Raw genomic sequence first — 23,238 nt, 5'->3', positions numbered from 1 at the left:
AATATTAAGTACAAAAATAAAAATGTTTTATTTTTTATTGGAAAAAAACCCTTAATTTCTTAGTGGAGTTTTAAATCAATTATGGGACTTTTTGAGTGGGTGAGTGGAGTGTGCACCACATAATGAGGGAAGAGGTGGGGGCAACCTCTAGGGACCGTCCCCCCTTGGGATGCTGCCCTCCTCTCCTTCTATATATAGATGGGTGGAGCATCTCTTCCTAGTTGCTCATCTCTTGACTCTTTGGTTGGTCTTTTCTCCCTCTTCCCGCTGATCCACCATACGAGCTATGGTTTAGGCGAAGCCCTTCTCAAATTGTTTCTTCACCAACACCACCACTCCATAGTGCAGTTGGAGTGTTTCGGTGGATCATCTACTTCCGCTGCCCCGCTGGAAAGAGGGATCTGAGGTCGTCATCGAGCCATACGTGTGATCGAGTACGGAAGTGCTGCCCATTTGCAGCGCTCGTCTTCATCACGATCTTCATATCGGCAAGTGAACCTCTATATCACCCACGAGAACCATTCTCGTTAATGCTTTGTGTCTTCGAGGGTGAGTTACTCTTAAGCACGATTTATCTATTACTTGCATCTCCTAGATATGATCTTGGTGCGTTTGTGGTTGCAAACGTAGGAATTTTTTGTTTTCTATACAACAAACTCATCACGGGGCTCGTGCTCGACGGAATAGCCAGCCGGAGATGGTCTTCTGGTGGAGGCGTTGGACGGGTTAGCGACATAGAGTAGGTGTTGACCGCCGGTGCGTGCGGTGACCAGGGAAAGCCCCAACGCTCATCTAGCTCCGTCATCCCTGAGCTCGCCCTTGTCTGCGCTCCGACCCCAATCGATCGACTCCTCGCGTGGGTGAAACAGACGTAGTTGTACGGGACTCTATTGCTTTTCCAAAAAAAAAGTATATGGTTTGTTTTGCAAAATTTAGGGACCTGGTTGTGGCACATATTTTGAACACATAAATTTGTGAAGCTCTATTTTACACTGTCTGATAAAGCGTTGCCTGCTCCGCGCTGCATTTTAGCGGGTCTGAAAAAGGTAGACATAGCCGTGCGTCCAAAAACAGCAAAAATAATGCTGTAAAATTTCTTTAACGTGCGGATTTTTTAGGCGTGTGTTGAAGATGCTTACTCTAGCGGAACGCGTGAACTCCATTGGCGAGGCTGGCGACTCTACCAATTTTACTTGAACAGGAATTTCAATCCCAGCTATGAATTCATTAGCCTTGAACTCATGCCTCGATTGTTCTGAACTTCTAACATAACCGGCTCCGTGCTCGTTCCCCTTCCGCCGTCGGCGGACAGGCAACTCAGATGCGCCTCGATCGACGACGGCCCCGTCTCTCTGGGCCCCGCCCCATCACGAAACGGCGGCTGCGTCCTCTCCCGCCGCCCTCGTCCGCCGCTGCAGGCAAGCATTTCTGGTAGGTGTTGCAATTTCTCCCCCAATTTTACACTGCAATTCTACAGCTAAAATAGGTGGGCCGCAATCCATTGCAATGCAAGGTTTATGGAAACAATTGCCATTGTATAATACAAATACATTTGCAAATATTTTATACAAGTCTGTTTGCAATCATGAGCATTATCCCGAATACTAATATTTTAGGAATTCAAACTAAATTTATTCTCAGAAAATAGCAATATAGCATATGGCTGGTCCAAACTAACCATTCATGTTACAGGGCGCTTTAGATCATGGCAGTAGAAGGTTGTTCCAGCTCATAGCAAGTGATAGAGTCCCGACTCTGTATTGCCAAGGAGGGGTCTCTTCCTGCTGACATCCTGTTGGTACTAAGCTTCGTCTCAACTGCAGTGCACAATTTCTTGAGTACCCTGTCGGTGAACTGAAAGTAGGCCCTCCTTGTGGCCGTGCTGCATATCATGGTGGTGGAAACAGCGGAGATTCCAAACGCAAACCCCAGCAGTGTAAATAGGCATGTCAACGTGTCAAACCTGAGCTGATGTTTGCGGTGTCGATGCCTGTTACTCTCCGGTACACAAATTCTGGAAAGTGGGGGTCCACAAAGATTCGCATTGCCCAAGAATGCGTCTCCATCTTTTTTTTTCGAAATGGGGGTCTACCCCGGCTTCTGCATCATGGTGATGCACACATCCTTTTATTTAAAAGAGTTCAAAGTAGTATTGTTTACAAATCACTTATCATCGAGAATTGATACAAGAACCAACCATCGAAAGAAACACATAGCAAGACTACAAATCAACATAGTCTTCTAGTATGTCGCCAACCAGCCTAGCACAAGATATCCTGAGCGACCGTCAGGAGCCGTATGCATCCAGTAGCCATGGCATCCCGCTGCCCCTCCGGAGAGAGTAGGGCCCAGAGCTGGAGCCAATGGGAAACCATATGAATAACCTGCAAAAAATGAAATGAAGGTTTTTGTTAAAAATTATATCATTCCTGGTCCTCCAAATAGACCAACATAAAGCAGAGACCCCAATCCGGATAAATGCCTTAGATTGTCTATCTACTCCATTCAACCAGTTACCAAACATATTAGTAATACTGGTGGGAGGTGGAAGAGCATAAGTAAAATACACAGTGCGCCATAAGAGTTTAGCTAAAGGGCATTCAATAAAGGTGTTGAATGGTCTCCTGTTCCCCACAGAAGACACACTTTGTACACCCATTCCAATGGCGTTTAGCTAGATTATCTTTTGTTAGCAACACCTTATTACTCAAGAACCACATGAAAATCCTAATTTTTAACAGAATTTTAACCTTCCATAAATATTTTCGTAGAAAGGGGGTATGATCGCACATAATATCCTCATACATCGACTTCACTGTAAACAAAACCATTAGATGTCAAATTCCAAACGAAGCAATCCTCATCATCATTCAAATGTACCATCATTAATTTCCGACATAGTTGTAACCAGGACAACCATTTATTACCACTTAGCAATCTTCTAAACGTAATATTCAAAGGCGACTGACCAAGAACTTGTGCAACAGTGACATTTTTATGATGGGCAATATTATATAGTGACGGGTATTGTTGGGCCAACAAAGTCTTGCCTAACCAGATATCTTCCCAAAAACGAGTACTGCTACCATTACCCACTTTGAAAAAACCCCTGGAAAAAAACTCCAGTTTGACCTCCATTAGTCCTTTCCAGAAAGGCGAATCAATAGGTCTCGCTTGAACCTCTGATAATGTCTTATGTCTCAGGTATTTATTATGTAGCAATTCTTGCCACACTCCATCCTCATTAAGAAGTTTAAACAGCCATTTACTCAATAAACATCTGTTTTTGATTTCTAGCACTTCAATACCTAAGCCCCCCTGATCTTTAGGTCGACAAACAATGTTCCATTTTGTAAGCCGGTATTTTCTTTTGTTTTCGTCAGACTGCCAAAAGAATCTAGATCTATAGTAGTCCAATCGTTTCCTTACCCCAACAGGTATTTGAAGGAAAGATAACATAAACATCGGTAAGCTAGTTAATACTGAATTGATAAGCACTAACCTATCACCATAGGATAGTAACTTCCCTTTCCAGCATCCTAATTTACTCTCAAACCTTGTTTCTACTGGATACCAGTCAGAATTCTTGAGTTTCTTGTAATGGATTGGAATACCTAAGTATCTAAAGGGGAGTTGTCCAGCATCACATCCAAAGATCTGTTTGTACTGATCTTCCTCCTCCTTTGCCTTTCCAAAACAAAAAATCTCACTCTTATGAAAATTAATCTTGAGTCCCGATAATTCTTCAAAGAGACACAAAATTAGTTTCATATTAACAGCTTTGTTTAGGTCATGCTCCAAGAAAAGGATAGTATCATCAGCATATTGTAGTATAGAGAGACCTCCCTCAACCAAATGTGGAATGAGTCCTCCAACTTGACCATCTTCTTTGGCTCACTCAATTAAGATGGCAAGCATATCCACTACAATATTAAAAAGCATTGGAGACATCGGATCCCCTTGCCTTAAGCCTTTTTTTGTTTGGAAATAATGACCAATATCATCATTGACCTTCACACCAACACTGCCCCCTTGAACAAAATGTTGAACTAATCTACCCCATTCTTGAGCAACACCTTTCATTCTTAAAGTTTGTTGTAAGAAGGGCCATTTTACCTTGTCATAAGCTTTTTCGAAATCTATCTTAAATAAGACACCATCCATCTTCTTCGTATGTAACTCATGAATTGTTTCATGTAGTATGACTACCCCTTCCAAAATATTCCTACCTGGCATGAATGCAGATTGGGTTGGCTTTATTACTCTTGGGGCAATCCCCGATATACGATTAGTACCAACCTTAGTGAATATTTTGAAACAAACATTTAGTAAACAAATAGGTCTATATTGTTGTATCTGAACCGCATTTTCTTTCTTGGGTAGTAATGTGATAACCCCAAAATTCAGTTTATATAGGGGCAAATCCACATTCGAAAACTGAGAAAATAGGGCCATCAGATCATGCTTTATTACTTCCCAAAAATGCTGATAGAACTCAGCTGGAAAGCCATCTGGCCCCAGAGCTTTGTTCCTTTCCATCTGAGAAATAGCTTGACGGACCTCCTCTTCAGTAAAAGGGGCCGTCAAAATTTCATTCTCAATTGCCGATATCTGTGTAATATCATGTGTCTCCGCTTCATTTAAAGAAATATTTGTTAGAGTGGGTGCTCCAAACAATTTCTTATAGAATTCCGTAATATAGACCTTTAGATTATCTTCCCCAACAATCGTCCCCTCTTGTTGTTCAAGTTGGAAGATTTTCTTCTTTCGGTGTTTACCATTTGCTATTAAGTGGAGATATCTAGTATTATTACCCCCTTCCCGAATATGTTTAACCTTCGCTCTCTGTGCCCATTTCGATTCCTCATCCCTTCTTAATTTGTTCAGACTCTCATTTGCCTTTTTTAGTTCTTCCCTTTCGTTCGTATTCCAAAAACTTGTTTCAGCTTTCAAATCCAGATTATCAATGATATTTAATAATCATTATTTTTCTTTTCTATACTTTCCACTTTGGTTCTTTGCCCATCCTCTAAGAAAACGTCGTATATGTCTTAACTTATTCAGCCAGATATCCATTGGAGTAGCTCCACCTATAGCTGAATTCCACTCCTTTACTATCATATCAAAAAAACCTTCTTGACGCAACCAATGTAGCTCAAAAGAGAATTTTGCTTGATTACCCAGGTGTGCTTTCACTCCTGAATCAATTAGTATTGGAGTATGATCAGAATCAGCTCTAGTTAAAGCTCTAACAGTTACCAAAGGGAACTTTTGCTCCCATGAGATTGATGCTAGAACTCTATCTAACTTCTCATAAGTAGGCTCAAGTCTTCTACTCGCCCATGTAAATTGTCTTCCAGTAAGAGCAATTTCACGCAAGTTCAAGTGTTCAATAATTGCATTAAAAACAAAGGGCCACCGCGCTTTGAAATTATCATTATTTTCTCCTCACGTTTACGAATAATATTGAAATCACCACCTACCAACATAGGTAATGTTTTAGATTCACAAGTTCTCACTAGTTCAGCCAAGAATTCTGCCTTGTGCTCATCTTGGGCAGCCCCATAGACCGGCACCAGGATCCATTCAAAACCATCATTCTTACATTTAATATGGAGTTTAACACAAAAATCTCCAGTACTTACTTTTAACACTTGTAGCGTATCGGAGTTTATTCCCACTAAAATACCCCCTGAGCGACCGTGTGGTGGTAAATAAAACCAAGAGAAGTTATATCCCGCCGCCAATTGGTTCAAAAAGGGAATCGAGAAATTAGATCTTCCAACAAATCTATGAAGTCTAATTTATGTTCCCTAATCGCCTCTTTGACAAACAAATGTTTAGCAGTATCTCCAAAACCTCCTGGATTCCAGTTAATACCTTTTAGATTCTGCATTATGACAATTGTTTCTTGATTCTTTTCCTAGTGCTCTTACGAATATTGTTAGTGTCATAAATTTTGCGTTGCCTAATTTTCTTCACTTTCACCACCGGTTTGAGATGCTCGAGGTGATCATCCAAATCGAGAGTGGTGTCATCCTCATCAACCAAATCTTCACAAAGGTTGGATACTTTTGACAACACAAGAGTCTCCAAACCTTTCTTCATATTTTCATTCTCATTATTCTTTTTCTCTAAAAACGTTAGAATACGTTCTTCTTCCACCATTTTAAGCCATTTAACCGATTTACCTATCTCTCCTGCTGAATTGCCTAGTGATATACCTAAGCGATCCGCTCTCCTAGCAATCTCAGGATCTGGAATATTAATAATAGAATGCCTGGGTATAGTGGACTGACCTGAAGTGGAATATTCATCACGCAAACTCGCCATCTTCATTGCCTTTTCCATCTGAGGCATGTCAGCACTAGACTGACCACCCAGCCTTGTACTCGATCTCACAACAGAGTTAGACTTCGGAATACCCCCAAAAGCAATTACCTCCTCTATGGAAGGACAATGAGAAACCGAATCATTCTCCACTAAAGATAAAGCACACGTATGCATATTATTTTTAGGTAAACACTCAAAATGTATAGGTAACTCACCAGTATTCTTCATAAATGAGGCATCCCTCATTGTATTCTGAAGGTCCACTCCCAATTCCTCCCCCTTCTTCTGAACCATAGAGCTTCCCATAGCATAACCCAATCTTTTGTCATCTGGTTCCAAAGAACATTCAGAATTTAGCAAATCAGTTGACATAAAATGCCCCGAATCAAAAGAAGAGGAATGCGTCTCCATCTAAAGTGTCAAGTTGATTTCCCGATGGTATCATTCCTGAGAGATCATTGTAGGACAGATTCAGAAAGCTCAAATGTGTTAGTGACGTCAAACTGTGAGGAATCGGACCTGATAGATTATTCCATGTTAGATCAAGTGCCTCTAAATCCGTAATGTTTCCCAGTGTATCAGGAATACTTCCTCCAATGTAATTTCTTGAAAGGTTCAAGGCCCGTAATGCAGATAGATATCCTACTTCAATGGGAATTTCACCAGTCAACTGGTTTTGCGATAGATCAATACAATTGAAGTATCTCAATCTGAAAGCTTTGTATGATGTTAGCCACAAATTTGTACCCCTAGAGCGCAAAGTAGTAAAATTTCCTAGGAAAACTGGCACAGGGCCCGATAATTTGTTGTTACGAAGATCCAAAAACTGCAGAGCTTGAAGTTGGGACAATGATTCAGGTATTTCACCAGAAAACTGATTGGAACCTAAATTCAGAGCTTCCAGAGTCAGTAGGCTGTCACCTATCCATTTTGGAATGTTTCCTGACAAATTATTCTCTCCAAGACGAAGAAACATCAACCTGTTACATGACTGCAATGAGCTGGGCAATATTCCAGACAAGTTGTTCTTGCTCAGATCCAAGGTCATAAGGGAATTTAGATAACCCATGGTGGATGGTATTTCTCCCCAGAAACTATTGCTTGAGAAGTCTATGACATAAGGGTTTGCCTTCTCCTGCCAACAGTTTGGAAGCTCCCCTGAAAGATTGTTATTAGATAGGTTGATCACTTCCAGAGTTATCATGTTGCACAGGTCCACTGGGATTACTCCACTAAGGGAATTACCTGAGAGCAACAGGTACTGCAGTTCTGTTTCTCCAAAGCTTTGTGGCAATGATCCAGAGAAGTAGTTTTTGGACAGATCCAACACCTGAATACCAGTTGGCAAATCAGGAATGCTTCCCTCAAATTCATTGTCCCCCATGTAAAGATTTATCAGCATTTTTGATTGGCCCAAACTTGCAGGCAACTTTCCAGTTATGCTGTTCGTAGAGACATCCAAGCTAGTGACTGAAGAACAGAAGTTCCAGACCCAGCCAGGTAATTCACCCCTGATTGCTGTATCTCCTAGATCAATCATCTTGATTCTACTTTGTGATTGCAGCCAAGTTGGAAATCGGGGCCCTACAAGGCAATCATGCAGCCGTAGATTGGTGAGCTGAAAGGATGGCACCCAGCTTTCTTTGAATGCAATGGTCAAAGAATTTGATGCTAAATTTAAAGTATCCAATCTTGATAAATTGACCAAGTGTAGTTCTGATAATTTCCCACTAAATGTATTAAAGGAAATGTCCAAGTATGTCAAGCTCGATAGGTTACCGATACTGGCGGGCACAACTCCAGATAGTGAGTTCCCGCTGAGATCGAGAACTCTTAAACTTGTCATGCCCTCAAGCCAGCCAGATAGATTCCCAGTGAAGTTGTTGCCAGCAAGGTCAAGGATCTGCAACTGGTTCATACAGGGAAACATGCTCTTTGCTGCTTTTGCAATATCTCCTGACATTCCAGAAAAATCGATTTGAATCAAGTTGCACAATTTACTAGAAAATCTTGGTATTGGTCCCTTCAAATTGTTGTCCCCTAGTCTTATGAGCCTAAGCGATGCTAGTTTGCCTAGCTCATCAGGAATCATACCTGAAAGCCCACAGCTAGTCATGTCCAACTCTGAAAGAGCAGATAGCTTCCAAATCCAATTTGGCAAGGAAGAATCTAAGTTATTGCTCCTGAGATAAAGTAGCTTAAGGGCAGTGAAGTTGACATGAGAAAGAGAATTTAGGTTGGTGGCAGGAAGACTAGCATCGTTCAAGTGAAGCACTTCGAGCAACGGAAGCATGTTCACTGCCTGCAGCCAATTGGTGGAAGCAGCAAGATACAACCAACTGAGGTCGAGATACCTCAGAGACGTTAGCTTTGAAACCCAATGGAAGTTATCAACAGTGAAATGAGCCCAGGTCAAGATAGCTGAGCCTGGACAAATTACCAAGTTGCTGAGGAGCCGTCCCACCAAAACCGGCATGCGACAGATCAAGATACCTCAACATCTTGAAAGAGCATATGAATTCTGGGATGGGCACCCCACCAAAGTCACCGTAGTTCATGTTGAGGTGCACCAATCTGGTTAAACCGCCCAAAGATGGATTGATCTCGCCTTTGAGAGAGTACTCACCAAGGTCCAGCTTGACGACATGGCTAGTCTTCTTACTGCAGCTCACACCGCTCCAGTTGCAGCAGTCCTCTCCTTGCCATGAGTTTAACCTCCCGTCAGGATCACCGATGGTCGCGTTAAAGGCAATTAGCGCATCCCTCTCAGTCGAGATGCAGGCAGATATCTCCCTGCTGTTGATCACGAGGCACCAGAGGGCAAACGCTGTGCACAGTCCATGCATCTTTCCTCCCATGGCTCTGGATTAAACTGCCAAGCTAGCTGGGGAATGCATGAGCTAAGGTCTTATTGCAGATGTAGGACTTGGACATTCAGTCTTCTCTGCTAGTCTGGTATTTCTGCATGTTGCTATCAGAAGCCTTATTCAGTGTATTATACTTGCAGTTGACTGACCAATCTATTTGAATTCAACTAGTAAGACTGAAAGGTCTAAAGGTCCTCGAAATTCTAAAATAGATGGGGAGAAAGAAAATATCTATGGCGTTTATTTTGGTGGCCGCAGGTTAATCATATGTTGATAATGGAGAAGTAGTGTTATGGCCGGGCTCCAGTATGCACGGAAGAGGCCCAATAGTGGGCCGAATTAGAGGCTTAGCCAAAGTTATCTAGAGTTTAGAGAAGCTATTCTCCTATATAAACACATGTACCCCTTCGATTATAATCAGACAAAAAACATATACTGTTGTCGTTTTCCTCAGAAGACGGGAGCCCCAAACCCTAGCCGCACCCTGCCCTAGCCGCCGCCTCCTCCCTTTCGCAGCGACAGCGCCCAGCCGCCGGCGTCTGCGCCTCCAGCCTCACTGCCCTCTCTTCCATCCCTATAATCTACGCCCGAGATCTGGTAGAACCGTAGTCTCTACCAAGTAGCTATATCTTTGATGAGGATATGTTCCCCAAATTTCCATTCCCTTTTTTGCCTTTCAACTGTGAGATGACTTTAGTAGAATTACTGTTTTTCAGGCCTCTGAAGTGTCGTTTACTTCTGCACCTGCATCAACACAATTGCTCTATTGAATGCTCAGTGTTCGTTTTTTTTTCATGAGTAAATCTGACTGTTGCATTCTGAACCTGACACTTCACTGAAAGTCTTTAACACATCAAATATTCCCATAAAACACTAGGCAAGATAGTAGAAGAATTAGCACATATCTTTGTATAACTGAGGCTACCCATTCCAGTCACCACCAGCGTTTCTATGTACTTGCCTTATAATTTTCTGCCGGAAACAATTGTCACTCTACATACATGGTAGTTCAAAAATAGTAAACTGTTGGCTTCAGTTTCCTCCTGTAAAATGTTTGATACAATTGTTTTCACTCATCATCAAGACCTGGTATGAACAATAGGTTGACGTCGAATATGACGGGGCTGCTTGGGGCCACTCTTGGCCTTCCAGGAGCTGAAGTAAGGCCCTTAGGAAATGCCAACTGTTAAGATCAACACAAATGAAAATCATCACAACTTTGTCCAGATACCCAGAGTGAAGAAACAGTGCCAGATCATTCGAGAAAAGGGTGAAGTTGTCATGCAAAACAGGCTAGCTTTTGTTTTGGTTTCTCCATTTGTTTATTTCGCGGTATCTGCATTGGTTTCTTAAACTCAGCGAGGCGATACTACTTACCGGACCGGGTATGTACAACCGACGCAATCCCCCAACTTTCATCGTCAGGAGCCCTTCATCGAGCCCCTTTATCACCTAGCATCACAAAAAAAAAGGATCAAGTATGAACACCTGACACCATGCCAAACCTTCTAGTACTTAATTTGAAGCTGTAAACTGCATACAGCTTTTTCAGATTTTCTAGCAAGCCATGTTTCCAAGTTACAGGTACCCACTGAAGATGGCAAAAATGAGTTAAATACAGTAAACTGCGCTATGACAAGGATCATATGTGTTGCGGATTAAGCTGAGCTCACTATAAAGTAAATTATGGCTGCTACATTCAGGTCAATTTTGTGGTAGGATGAGTCAGTTTCAGTAGTAATCGTTTCAGAAGCGCATGGTACGCATAACAACATTGTAGAAAATACCTGTCCTGCGCCAACACGGAATATGTAGGGCTGGCCTTTCTCCAGCGAGCTGCACAACACACCAGGACATGTTAAGAAGATGAAAAAAACGAATAAGTTTTTTTGAATTTTGCAAGTTCGGACTGAACAGGCACACGCTGAATGCACTGTCAGTCGGCCACCCATAAAATGTTCAGATATCTCTCACAGTCTCACCTGTCGAATATCTGCCCAGGTGGCACCATGGCGACGCAATTTGCAGCAACCTACGTAGATATATGGCAATTAAAAAGTGATCAAGCGCGTACGCGTTTGCACGCAGTGTCTTGCATGGGATGTGTCTTGTGTATTGTACTCTGGAGAAAGAAAAGGAACAAGATGAGCACCTGGAAACCGACGGGTGGACTCGGCCCTTGGCCGACTATGATATCCTTGTACTGCAGACCAGATTCAGTAGTCACCATAGGCACCTGAAAATCGCACAAGAAAGAAAAAAGCTTTTAAGGACTAGTTTGGAATCCACGAAATTTGACAGCAAATAATTCAATCTTTGCAGGAACCAACGTACATTTTCGAGCTCCTTCACGCAGGCGTCGTCGCAGAGCTTGGGCTTCTCCTCCGGTGGCAGGCCCGCGGCGACGGCGTCGAGCGCGGCATGCAGGCAGAGCGCAGACGACGACACCCCGAGAGCCACCGCGCCGATCATGCCCCTCCGGGTGCTGCTGCTGCTGCTGCTACAGACGACGACGCTGCCATCGTCAGCCCCTACGCATTGCCCCGCGCTTGCTGCGGCAGCCCTGCAGCGGCATGGCGCTTCCGAGCAGCTCAGCGCCCTGCAATTGCTACCTCGGATGGAGGAAGCCTTGCTGCCGCTGCGGAGCCATGCCCTGGAGGCGGAGCTCGGCGCTCGGAGAAGGAGCGGCGAGGCGGTGGCGGCCATGGAGAGGAGACAGAGGAGGCCGTGCGTACGGATGCGGGGGGAGAAGAGAAGAGCCGGAGAGTGGATAGAACGGAAGCCGCCGTTCCCAGCCTCCACCACTCGCTGCGCGCGCGCAACGCCACGCACCCGCGATGTGACTGAGACTGACCGTCCAGCTTTTCCCAAAATCCACACCCTTCGTCCTAGAAAGACATCGAGACCGCATATCAAACATAACCGGTCAAGCAGTTCACCTTTATTTACTTACTCTGATTTAAATTAATTGAATCCACTTTATTTAGATAAGGCAATTAAGCATTTCAAAAAAGAAATTTAACTACACATTTGGTCAATAAAATATAAGATATGTGCCACAAAAATTATACAATTGGATTCATATTCAAAAGAAGTTTCCAATATATATTTTTTGTGAGATATGTCTTATATTTGTTAACGAAATTAGTAGTTAAAGTTTTTTCTGGAAATACGTAATTGCCCTGTAAACCGGTACGGAGAGAGTATATCTAATCAACAAATGTATCAAGGTATATCAACATCTATCTAGATAAAGTGAAGTTAATTAATTTGAATAAGAGGGAGTACTAAGATGCATTTATAAGTTGATTATCAAAGTTTTATCTTTAAGGTTGGATCCTTATGCACAAGTTGTTTAGTATTCATCAGAATGCTTCTATTCAAGGGAAGAATATAATGGATGGGGATCATTTTTAAAATGGATTCTGAAAAAGTTTATGATAAGATGAACTGGGATTTTCTGATAGGAGCTAGAGATTTCTCTGAACAATGGTGTATTTGTTCTAGGAACATTTTGCATAATGAGAGTGTTAGGGCTTGTTTGATTCAAAGGATTTCTAAAGGAATCTTGTAGGATTTTTACTCATAGGAAGTTTTCCTGTAGAGCTTGTTTTATTTAAAGGATTGAACCTTCCGAAATTTCTATGAATTGATTTCTCATAGTACAATCCTATAGGATTTCTAACAAGAGGTTAGACCTCTTGAAAAAAAATCTTATGTGTCTATGGCAACTATGCTATGGACTCAATATCTATAGAAATTTCCTATGACTTTTCTATGCTACCATAAAACAACTAGTTGTACCAATTCTCATATATTTCTTTCCCATAGGATTCAATGGGGCATGTCAAATCGAACAAGCCCTTAGTGTTAAGTTGAATAATTGGTTGGGCCCCATTTTCAAAGTGCTAAAGGGGTGAGACAAGGAGACCCATTTTCACCCACTCTTCTTAATATGGTTGTGGAATGCCTGACTAAGATGGTATCGAAGCTCAAGAAAATAATTTGATTACTGGTTTTGCCTCAGATTTAATTGATAAGGGAGTGGATGTGCTTTAATATGCTAATGATACTATTTTCTATATCCATCATGACATGATCATGGTATTAACCTGAAATTGTTGTTGTACATGTTTGAGATGATGTCAGGATTGAAAATTAATTATTTGAAAAGAGAAGTGGTGGTTATTAGGGGAGATAACCATATTATGGCATCTTACTCTGAGATGTTCAACTGCCAAGTTGGCAATCTTCCTATGAAATACTTAGAGGTGCCAATAACCTTTTGAAATTTGAAGAACATTGATTGGGATTTCTTGGATGCTAAAATGATTAGAGAAATTTGGATACTTGGATATGTGATTCAGCTTCTTGTGGTGCCATTTTAACTTTACTGATTCATGTCTCTCAGGAATTTCTTCTTATTATATGGAAATGTTTCTGTTAAATAAAATCTTTATGGAAATGTTGGATAAACATAGAAGGAGATTCTTTTGGGTTGGAAGAAAAATAAAAGAATTTATTGTATCGTGGAGTGGAAAAGGGCTTGAAGCTCTAAAGAGAAAGGGGGTCTGGGAGTGAAAGATCTCAAAAAATAAAATATTAGTCTTGTGACTAAGTGGTGGTAGAAGTTGGATCCTCAAGATGGCCTTTGCAGAGAATTGTGAAACAAAAATACTTGAGAAACTAATTTTTAGTCTCTGTGAAACCTAGATTCAGTGATTCTCCTTGCTGAAAATCTTTGATGAAAGTGAAAAAAAATGTATCTCCACGGAAGGGAGGTTATGTTGAATAGAGGTGACTTGGTTAGATTCTGTTTTGACCCTTGGTTGAATAATGTGAAGTTATGTGAAAGGTATCTTTAATTGTATCATATCTCTTTGGCTTAGGAAGTCACCTTTGGTCAAGTTTTGATATCTAACTTTAACATTCCTTTAGAAGGCGTTTGAATGTTGAATTACTAAACTAATAGAATAATATAAAGATATTCTTCAAAGGCCAGTTAGCATGGAACATGATGTGGTGAGGTGGAGCTTGACTGGTAATAAATATTTCTCAACTGGTTCTGTCTCTTGAAAGTAATCTTGCTGACCCTAATAATAGATGGATCTGGCGAGCTAAGTTTCCTTTGGAAATTAAGATCTTCTTATGGCAGTTTTGCTATGATGCTATTTTGAGTAGAGACAATTTAAAGAAAATAAAATGGACTTGTCGTTGCCTATTCGACAAGACCCAAGAGGAGGGATCCTCATGGAGGGGGAAGAAGTAGGGGCCATAGGGCGGAGAGCAATCGGGATGGTGGTACGCGATTTACCTAGCTTCGGAACACCTGCTCCAGGACAGGGTCTACTGCTGCTTGTCTGGAATTATCTGGGCGCTTTCGCGTTGTTAAAATGAGTTGTGGTTTAGTTCGAGATCTGCCTCCAGGGTTTCTACGGAGAGTCCTACCCGGAATACAAGTTGCCTAACTACGGAATATTACATTGACGTGTACGTCAAGGATCCACCTATTCCTAACTTGTCGTCATGGATCCGGCTTCCTTCATGGGCCTTCATGGATCTGACTCCTGGCATAGACCTCCAAGGATCTGGCTACCTCGGTAGGTCGGTTCGGATCCAGCTACCTCATTAGGTTGGTTCGGTTCCGGCTACCTTCGTATGTCGGTTGGGATCCGGCTCTTTGTTCATGGGTTGGACATCTTCCATCTTGATCAACAACAAGTGGGTTGTCCCGTGGGCTATATGCCATCACCACCATTTGTGGGCCATCCGTGCTTGCCGGAATCGGAACATGTCAATGGTATACCTATGAAGTATATCCACAACAGGACTGGTTCCCCTAGTTGTAACTTTTGCAAAGAATGTGATGGTGCAAATCATTTATTCTTTTCTTGTCTTGTTGCTAAGGTGACTTGGGGTATTACTGGTGCTTGTGTGCGGGCTAATAGTTGCCCTGCTAGTCGTTGGCAATGTGTGGTGTGGCTATATGCTTACATGCCAGGGGACACGAAGTTTTTTACGCTATTAAGTGCTGCTATTTTTTTGGGTCATTTCAAATACCAGGAATAAGATAACCTTTGAAGGTTTTATGCTCGGATCACCTGTGTCAGTGATCTTCAATGTTTGTTCTTTTCTTGAATTATTGGGCAGGTTTTTGTAGTGGATCTGTATGGTTCTGAAACTGTTCTATGTTGTGTCTTTGTTTATCTCAAACTTCTATTAGAGTTTGCGTTAGTGTCATCAGGTTTTTTGCCGGCGGGTTTCCTGATGGTGCGAGGGCGACCTCTTTCCCGCTCCATGTTTTCTGCGTTTGTGGTTTGTATGTTACAAAGACTTTGTATTTCCGTTATTTTCAGTAGTGGAAAGGGGCAGCCCGTTTGGAAAAAAACCATCACCGCTAGATTGAGAGTGGCATTTGCTCGGGACCTTTCGTGCATGCCTACATTCTCTCTCTTGATTTTTTTGTCAGATTATTTTCTGTCCTCCTACACTCTAATAAAGTAGTTCTAAAATTTGAAAGTTGCATAGCTTTTAAATCAACACCTCAATTTTAAGCTATTTGAATATCTATGTTTCTAGTGAAGAGAGCTCCAAAACAAGACTAATATTGCATATATCTTGAAAATATTTAAAAATCGACTTTTGAAACGTGACGGAACTCTGAGAAACTTAATGATCCCTGCTGAAAAAAATAAACAGTGAGTTTCAAACTTTGTTCATCATAGTTAGAAAAATAATTTGTAATTCCCTTCGAGTTTAAACCATAAAATATATTGATGAAAAACAATATCTAGAAAAATATCGAATGTGTTTTATTATGAATCATGAAGATTCATTGTGTTTCAAAATTTAGGTTTTGAATTTTGTTAATTTTTAGATTTAATGATTGCATTGACTATGTAGCCTTGGTATTGCGGCTCAAAATCAGAACCATGGGAAACCCTCGTTGCTATTTACATGTTTATGGTTTGGTATCTATGTCACTTTTCTGCGGATGTCTTCAGAAAGTATAAAATTGTGTCATTAAAGAAAAATATTTGAAGACCTCAATGTTTTAATCGTTTCTTTTACATTTTAGTTATAATTGCTAGAGACAGCCTATGTATTTCTGACATGTATTATTTACTACTATAAAAATAATAATATCATGGCGTTGGTTTAAAGAAAAGCATAACCAGTGGACTGTATTTTCCAAGTACCCATAGAAGTGCACTAGCTCGCTGGATCGAGTTGGTTATACTTGGTTCCTGGAACCAGCCACGGCAGCCTATCAGAGTGGACGGGCCGGGAGCAACACAATTCAGAAGAGGAAGAAGATTTTAACGCTCTTGAGAAATCGTCTGCAAGGACCTCGTGTTTATCAACGTAGAAACGTGAAGCTTCAGAGAATCGTCCTTGATAACCTTTCTTTGTCTCTCTCTAGCAGTGGTCTCTGCTCGTGCGCACCTTGCTTCCGGGAAACCAGCAAAGGTCGTTCAGTAATCTATCTGCATATCGTCTGAACGTGCAGAAAACGGGAGTCAGTTAAGCTAAGCTAGCAGCATAAATCTACAGCGTCCGTACGCACATGCTTGACCGCCGCATCTCCGGCGGTGAGGAGGAAGAATAATACGATGATGACGACCCACATAGTATTTTGACTTGTTCATGCGGAGAACATAATGTCTGAATATAATAGTATCTATGACTTTTCTCGTTTTCCACACACCACCAAGTACACCTTTCTAGCTCACAGATTGCAGGTACGCGCAAGCTGCACGCACGAGCTACCAGGTCAATGTTCCCCTCCCCCCAACTTTGATCGTTACTGCGTTCCCCTGGTCAACACCAACGAATTCCTGGCGCACACCGTACGCTGCAAGAATTCCTGGCCCTGCCCAAAATCATATATATAGAGCACCAGCCAGACCACCAACACCACATCACAAGTTCAGACTTCAGAAACACAAGAACGACCGAGGAGCAAAGCTCAGCGCAAGCACAGCAGCAGCATCTCGATCATACCAGTTCGCTTCCGTGATCAATCAACCGCGTTCTTTTTAATCCCTCCCATGGATTCATCGACGAGGCGCGCTCTTCTCGCGGTGGCGGCTATCGCCGTCCTTCTAGCTACGACGTGCCGCGTCGCCGATGCAGCGAGGCCGGCGCCGGCCGAAGATCATGCGATCCAGCTGCCCCGCGCCGGTGGCGAGGTGGCGGCAGCGTACTACTACCCGGCGGTGGAGAAGGCCAGGGCGACGGTGGAGCTGCTCTTGGCGAGGTTGCCGGCCGGGCCCAGCCCCAAGGGACCCGGCCACTAGGCCACTAGCTAGGCACACGAGCAAGAGATCGAGTTCTTGCGATTCATCCCCATTCTTTTGTTCTTGTGTTTCTTTGTCCTCACGGAGAGGAGAGAGAGACGACTGTTCATTCTTTCTTGACGAAAAGAACAACTTTTCTTTCGTTGTTTCGTTACCTGTACTATACCGTATATACTGATACTTACTGGTGATAAGTGTAGAGAATTGGAGTAACTAATACACGGATTATAGTTTCTGACAGAGTAACAGTCTGATATATTGTTCTCCTGCTGTTTCGTGTAATTCAAGCAGCAAACTTTCTGCAAACGCCCAGACCTTTGTCCAACTTTCTATGTCTCCTGAAATTCAACTGAAGCAGAGTAACCTACTGTAGCTCGTTATATGAATCCGGCCAACGCCGCCAAGAAGCCGCTGCACTGTTGTTCGTCTCTCGCCCATATCACGCTCGACCAAACCACCGAACACTCGAACAGGTGTGGTCAAGTGAGTTCAGCTAGGATAGAAGGATACGGCATTTGGGTCCAACGGGGAAACAGGTTATCGGTCGGGAGGAGAAACCGGCTACTTTGATGTGTGTCTGCTTACCGATGGTCCTGAAGTGCCGGAAAGCGCAGTCAAATGATTGAAAAGATGAGATTTGGGTTCAGTCAAAATACTTTCCCCGGTAGCTATGGGTAGGTGACCAAATTATCTGCTATAATTATGGTACCGTGAAATGGTAACCCAATTGTTGTGGTTTTGTGATCTTTAGTCTCCAATTAACATGGGTTTTGTCATATGCCTCGGTATGAATTGAAGGTTTGGTTGAAACAATACGAGTTACACTATTGACCGTGAAAAATCATTATGTTGCGTCCTATAAAGCAAAGTCTGTACTATTATTTTAGGATTGGTATGTCGCACTTTGCACTTTTACCTTCACTAGTACAAATGCCCGTGCGTTGCTACGGATGCTAAAATTTATTTCTTAATGCACATATATAATTCACAACACACGTAAATGCGTAACACTTTTTTGAATGTGCGTGAACAATTGTCGGACAATATGAACTTTTTTTTTCTAATCCATGATTTATTTTTGCTACGAGCGAGCATTTTTTAGCACGCGAACTTTTTTATTTTGTATTATTTCAAACTTAGTGAAATATTAAAATTTTGAGATTCACCGTGACCGGTTATTGAAAGCTAACTTTTTCTTAATATTTAATTTTAGATAAACAAACATAATGCATGAACATAAACCTTTGTGTCGCATATGTAGTTCGTTCATTCACATGCTGAAGATCAACACAAACAACTAACTTGCTTTATATTAGACAAAGCAACTTGCCATCGGGTCGTTTACAAAAACATGGGGCTCCTTTGAGTTGGAGGATAGGGAAATCAAAGGAATATGGTAGACATGGGCACAGGAAAGGATGGAATGCATAACTATTTCCTCATTGGTTGTGCAAAGGAATTGAAGAATGAAGTCTGAGTGGATTTTTATTTTTTTGTAGGATTTGGCTTGAAACTGAGCTCCAAAGGAATAGTTCCTTTGACTTTCCTTTCCACCGTTCCTATGAATCAAAGGAGTGAATAATAGCATCTTTGAAAAAATTTCTAACCCTCTACTTTTCTTCTACATTTCTTCCAAATAAAGGAGCCCTTAGATCTTCCAAAGCATATTAGATCAATCTTGTAAGCCATTATTTTAACACAGAAGGTGGGGCTAGGTGGAGTCCCACCCTACTGATGTTTAACCACACTATGAATCACCAACTACACCAGGAATTGCGACAGGTTGCTCTGAATCGCCGCATTGGTGGTTTTCTTCCCCTCTAGTGCGCATCCACCGAGTCGAGATATCCTCCTCCAGCTCGTCCCTGGCCTGTCGCATTACCCCATCCGCTCCGATGTGGTCATAAGCTGCCATCTCCTTCCGAGGAGCCACCGACCCTCAAGCACCACCACCACCATGCCTCAGTCCGGCCGCCGCCACCAATGACTGCGTTGTCTTCCTTACGCCCTCTCGGGCTTCCCTGACCCCTCCTCTGCCTTCCTACTGAGCATGCGGAGCTATAGCGCCCCTTTTATCGCTTCGCCTTGGCCTCCCCGCTAGAGCTTGCCGCTAGTTTTTTCTGAAGCATTAGAAGTTCTACTGAAGCAACCAGTACACAAAATTAGCACATTTACAACTTAATTGGTTGAAGATCAAAAAGATTTGCATTGCCAAATGTTCAAGCGAAATAAAATTTAGTCTTCATTTCTTTTGGTAGTATAAGGTTTAGGCCGCAAATATTGTATTACAAAGTACATAGAATTATCTCTCACTCAAGGGTGATTAAAAGATGGGATAACAATATTTAAACCTTTAGCCGTTAGAGCCTGAAGTTGATCCATGGACTATCTGAACAAATGAATAAAAATACTTTTTTTTGTTTCTTTAAATATATTTTTAAGACATAAGGCAATTTACAAAAGTAGACTGGTTTAGGCATAAGCTACAATGGTCATATGACTTGGTTTTACATTTTATCCTTGGGCAAAGTAAGCAAATAATAATCTTAGTATAACATACGTAGACTAATGTCTTAGATCTTATTAATTGCACAATTTGCATGGATTGAACAAAATGACGATTCGAAAGGTGGAAACTCAACTAAAGAACATGCGTGATGTCTGATGTACCATGACGATTCCAAAGGTGGAAAATCACCTAAAGAACATCACGTGGATTTTGGAATGACGATTCGTATGATTGATATCTACACCATGGCGCGATTTTATTTATAGAAAGCTTCACTATGACCCACATGTAAACCATGGCTAGAGTGTAAACCATCTTTGCCTGATTGAAGTCATAATGTCTTAGTCTAAAATGGAAATATCTTCCACGAATTGAATTTTATATAAAAACTGGATAACATTTAGAAGTTACAGATTTTCTGCCAACTCCATTATGCAACAAGATTTAGAATAAGAAATTTCATTGTACAAAAAAAGCTATCAATTCTTGAACACATGCCAAAGCGTGTGTCTTTGTGTATTAGAAGAAAATCGCAGAGAAAGCGGGTGGTACACCAGGGTAGCGAAGCTACAAACGGTGAAGCATAGTACCTTATTCATTCTCATGTTGTATAATCGCATTCCGGTAACTCATCTATAAATAAAATCTCACATCCTTATCTAAAATATCTTTCCTGAGCACATGAAAGAGTCCAACCATCCAAGCAGGCATTCCTGCATTCATGGAAATAGGAACACAAGGAATTAAATTAGAGGAATGCCAAACCTGGGAGTTGAATGACCTGAGTTTCTTCGTTGATGGAGCACCACAATCATCGCAGATCCAGTTTAGAAGTCCAGGACTCTCGTGTGAAGAGGTGCTCTTGCATGGGTCGCGGATCCCTGGTTTCAGCTGAGATGAGTACGGGAGCATCGTGAGTGCGGATGAGCGGAAGGACGGGCGGGCGTGGGATGGCTGGGTACCAGGGGTCACTACAGGAATCTGCCGCTGCACCGACGGTCGAGAGCCCTCGGCCTAGCCATGGAAGGCCGTTGGTGTATCCTACGCCGAGGGCTGCCGTCGGCGTAGCCCCTCAGCGAAGGTCTCCCTCGGTGGAGACACACCGGCCCTCGGCGTAGAACTGGCCCTTGCCGTAAATGTTGGATGCCGATGGTCGTGCCGGGCTCTCAGCGTCTGAGCTCTCGGCGTAGCAATGGCCGGTGCGTCGTTTGAACTACAGCTGGAAGCGGAGAAAATTTAAACTACATGTGCATGTGCATGATTGTTTGCCCTTAATTTTTTGAAAAAAATATTTTTAGGTTCACAACTATCTATTTCATCATAGATCTATAAAGAGTTTTAAAAAATTATGCATCTAGGTTAGAAAGTTCATGCCCGCTGTTTTGGCCGCATTTTGAATCGAGCACAACTAATTCAAAAGAAATCAAAAAAATGTGAAACCTCCGCACTACATCATCTTATGTTACTTAGTTTCTAAGAAAAATATAAACTTGGCGTATCGCAAAAATAGGAATGCGCTACGCCAAGGGTTGCCGTCAGCGTAGAGGGTATGTGTGACGTCACGTGCTTGGAGTAAAAAAGAAAAAAAAAGGGTGAGGCTATGCCGAGGGCCCGCGGTGCGCCGAGGGCAGCCGTCGACGTAGCGTCGCCTATGCCGAGGGCATTACTACGCCGACGGCCTCGTTGGCAGGCTGGCCTGGATGGACCATACGCAGACGGCCCCGACTTTTGGCCGTCGGCGTATGGCTAGGCCGTTGGCGTTTTGGCCCATTCCTGTAGTGGGCTTCAGGGCAGCACGGTCGGCAGGAATCACGACGATGCATCACACGGAGGCTGAGCTTGATGCAGATGTAACCCGATTTTTTGTGCCACTTTTAAGGGACAAGAAAGTGGATTTAAGAATTGAAAGGAGGATATTTCGGTCTGCATCATGAAGAAACAATTTACCACTATATATTGCACAGATGAATTTCAGAGTAAATTTTTTTGAGAGCACAATATACCACTTTGCTTGCATCTAGATGCAAAAGATTCATATCAAAGAGAAGTGCAGAACTGCATATGGATTTTCATTGCCTTTTTACTGACTTTATTAACCAAACCAGATTTAGTCGTACTCCTACTTAAATACATAGCAAGCCCAGATGTTTAGGCATTCTTCAAGAAAGGAAAATGGAATACGAAGTAGTGAGGCGCAATATTATTAGTTGATGATGGCATGTCTACTGCTTTGCATCTACATGCAAAAGATTCTTATCAAAGAGAAGTGCAGAACTGCAGATGGGTTTTCATTGCCTTTTTCTTGACTGTATTAACCAAACCAGTTTTAGTTCGTACTCCAACTTAAATACATAGCAAGTCCAGATGCTTAGGCCTTCTTCAAGAAAGGAAAATGGAATACAGAGTAAGGAGGCGCAGTATTATTACCTTGTGGCTGATGGATGGCATGTCTGCTGCTTTGCTTGCATCTAGATGCAAAAGATTCATATCATAGAGAAGTGCAGAACTGCCATGGATTTCCATTGCCTTTTTCTTGACTGTATTAACCAAACCAGCTTTAGTCGTACTCCAAACTAAATGCATAGCAAACCCAGATGCTTAGGCCTTCTTCAAGGAAGGAAAATGGAAGACAGAGTAGGGAGGCGCAATATTATTACCTTGTGGCTGATGGCATGTCTGCCGCATGAATCTTACTGCAGAAACGTTGTAGGTACTCTGAGGCTGGCGGCATCTTCTCCATGCGCTACTGCGGGCGTCAGTGAGGAACGCCCTGTCGCCAGGGGCTCAAAACGTAGGTGGAGGGCGGTTATGCCACGTCGGGGGTCCGCGAGGTCGCCGGGCGTCGAATGCATCGTCTGGGCAGAGGTTGAAGGCGGCATCGGATGGACCAGCGAAGCCCAGGATTGGGCACGCCGCGCGACGACGACCGCCCCGTGGAGATGGTCGTGGAGCGTGTTCTTGCAGCCACTTCACCACACGCGATCTAAAAATCCAAATCAGGGTTTCAGCTTTCGTAGAAAAAGAGGGGATCAGAGAAAGCAAATCTCACCTGGCTATTGCAAACCAGATGTTGATCAAATCGAGTAGCTACTCTGGTTTAAGAAGGTCTTTTCTTTTGTTGGTGCTACCGTTGGCCGTGTCGTTGCGCCGCTGTCGAAAGGAGATCGAGATGTGAGGCGGAGGGGCCCACTACGGGAAAAGAAGCCGTTGCCGTGCGAGGCTTTGGACG

At 42.6% G+C, this 23,238-nt stretch overlaps 1 protein-coding gene and 1 pseudogene across 1 annotated transcript; both read right to left on the bottom strand.

Annotated features, from left to right (window-relative positions):
* Nucleotides 1–1,658: 1,658 nt before the first annotated feature.
* Nucleotides 1,659–9,191, bottom strand: LOC124649872 (annotated as a pseudogene).
* Nucleotides 9,192–10,253: 1,062 nt separating this feature from the next.
* On the bottom strand, nucleotides 10,254–11,921 carry LOC124647844 (peptidyl-prolyl cis-trans isomerase FKBP16-3, chloroplastic-like). The gene is made up of 6 exons (XM_047187739.1): nucleotides 11,535–11,921; nucleotides 11,353–11,436; nucleotides 11,183–11,232; nucleotides 10,988–11,036; nucleotides 10,578–10,652; nucleotides 10,254–10,383 (listed from the first exon to the last, which is right to left on the bottom strand). The coding sequence occupies exons 1-6, from the start codon at nucleotides 11,904–11,906 to the stop codon at nucleotides 10,270–10,272; spliced, it is 744 nt and encodes a 247-aa protein (XP_047043695.1). The 5' UTR covers nucleotides 11,907–11,921; the 3' UTR covers nucleotides 10,254–10,269.
* Nucleotides 11,922–23,238: the final 11,317 nt, after the last annotated feature.

Source organism: Lolium rigidum, chromosome 1 (genome assembly GCF_022539505.1).
Source record: "Lolium rigidum isolate FL_2022 chromosome 1, APGP_CSIRO_Lrig_0.1, whole genome shotgun sequence".
Lineage (NCBI taxonomy): Eukaryota > Viridiplantae > Streptophyta > Magnoliopsida > Poales > Poaceae > Lolium > Lolium rigidum.
The sequence above is the reverse complement of the archived record's forward strand: the minus strand, read 5'-3'. Positions and strand labels throughout refer to the sequence as shown.

Bases quoted from the DNA above. Each gene is read 5' to 3' on its own strand.
- LOC124647844 (XM_047187739.1), bottom strand. From the start codon at position 11,906: ATGGCCGCCACCGCCTCGCCGCTCCTTCTCCGAGCGCCGAGCTCCGCC. The intron at 11,037-11,182 runs GTGAGACTGTGA...TGTGTTGTGCAG, and splicing joins CCTGGGCAGATATTCGACAG to CTCGCTGGAGAAAGGCCAGC. The intron at 10,384-10,577 runs GTAAGTAGTATC...TGATCTTAACAG, and splicing joins GGTTGTACATACCCGGTCCG to TTGGCATTTCCTAAGGGCCT.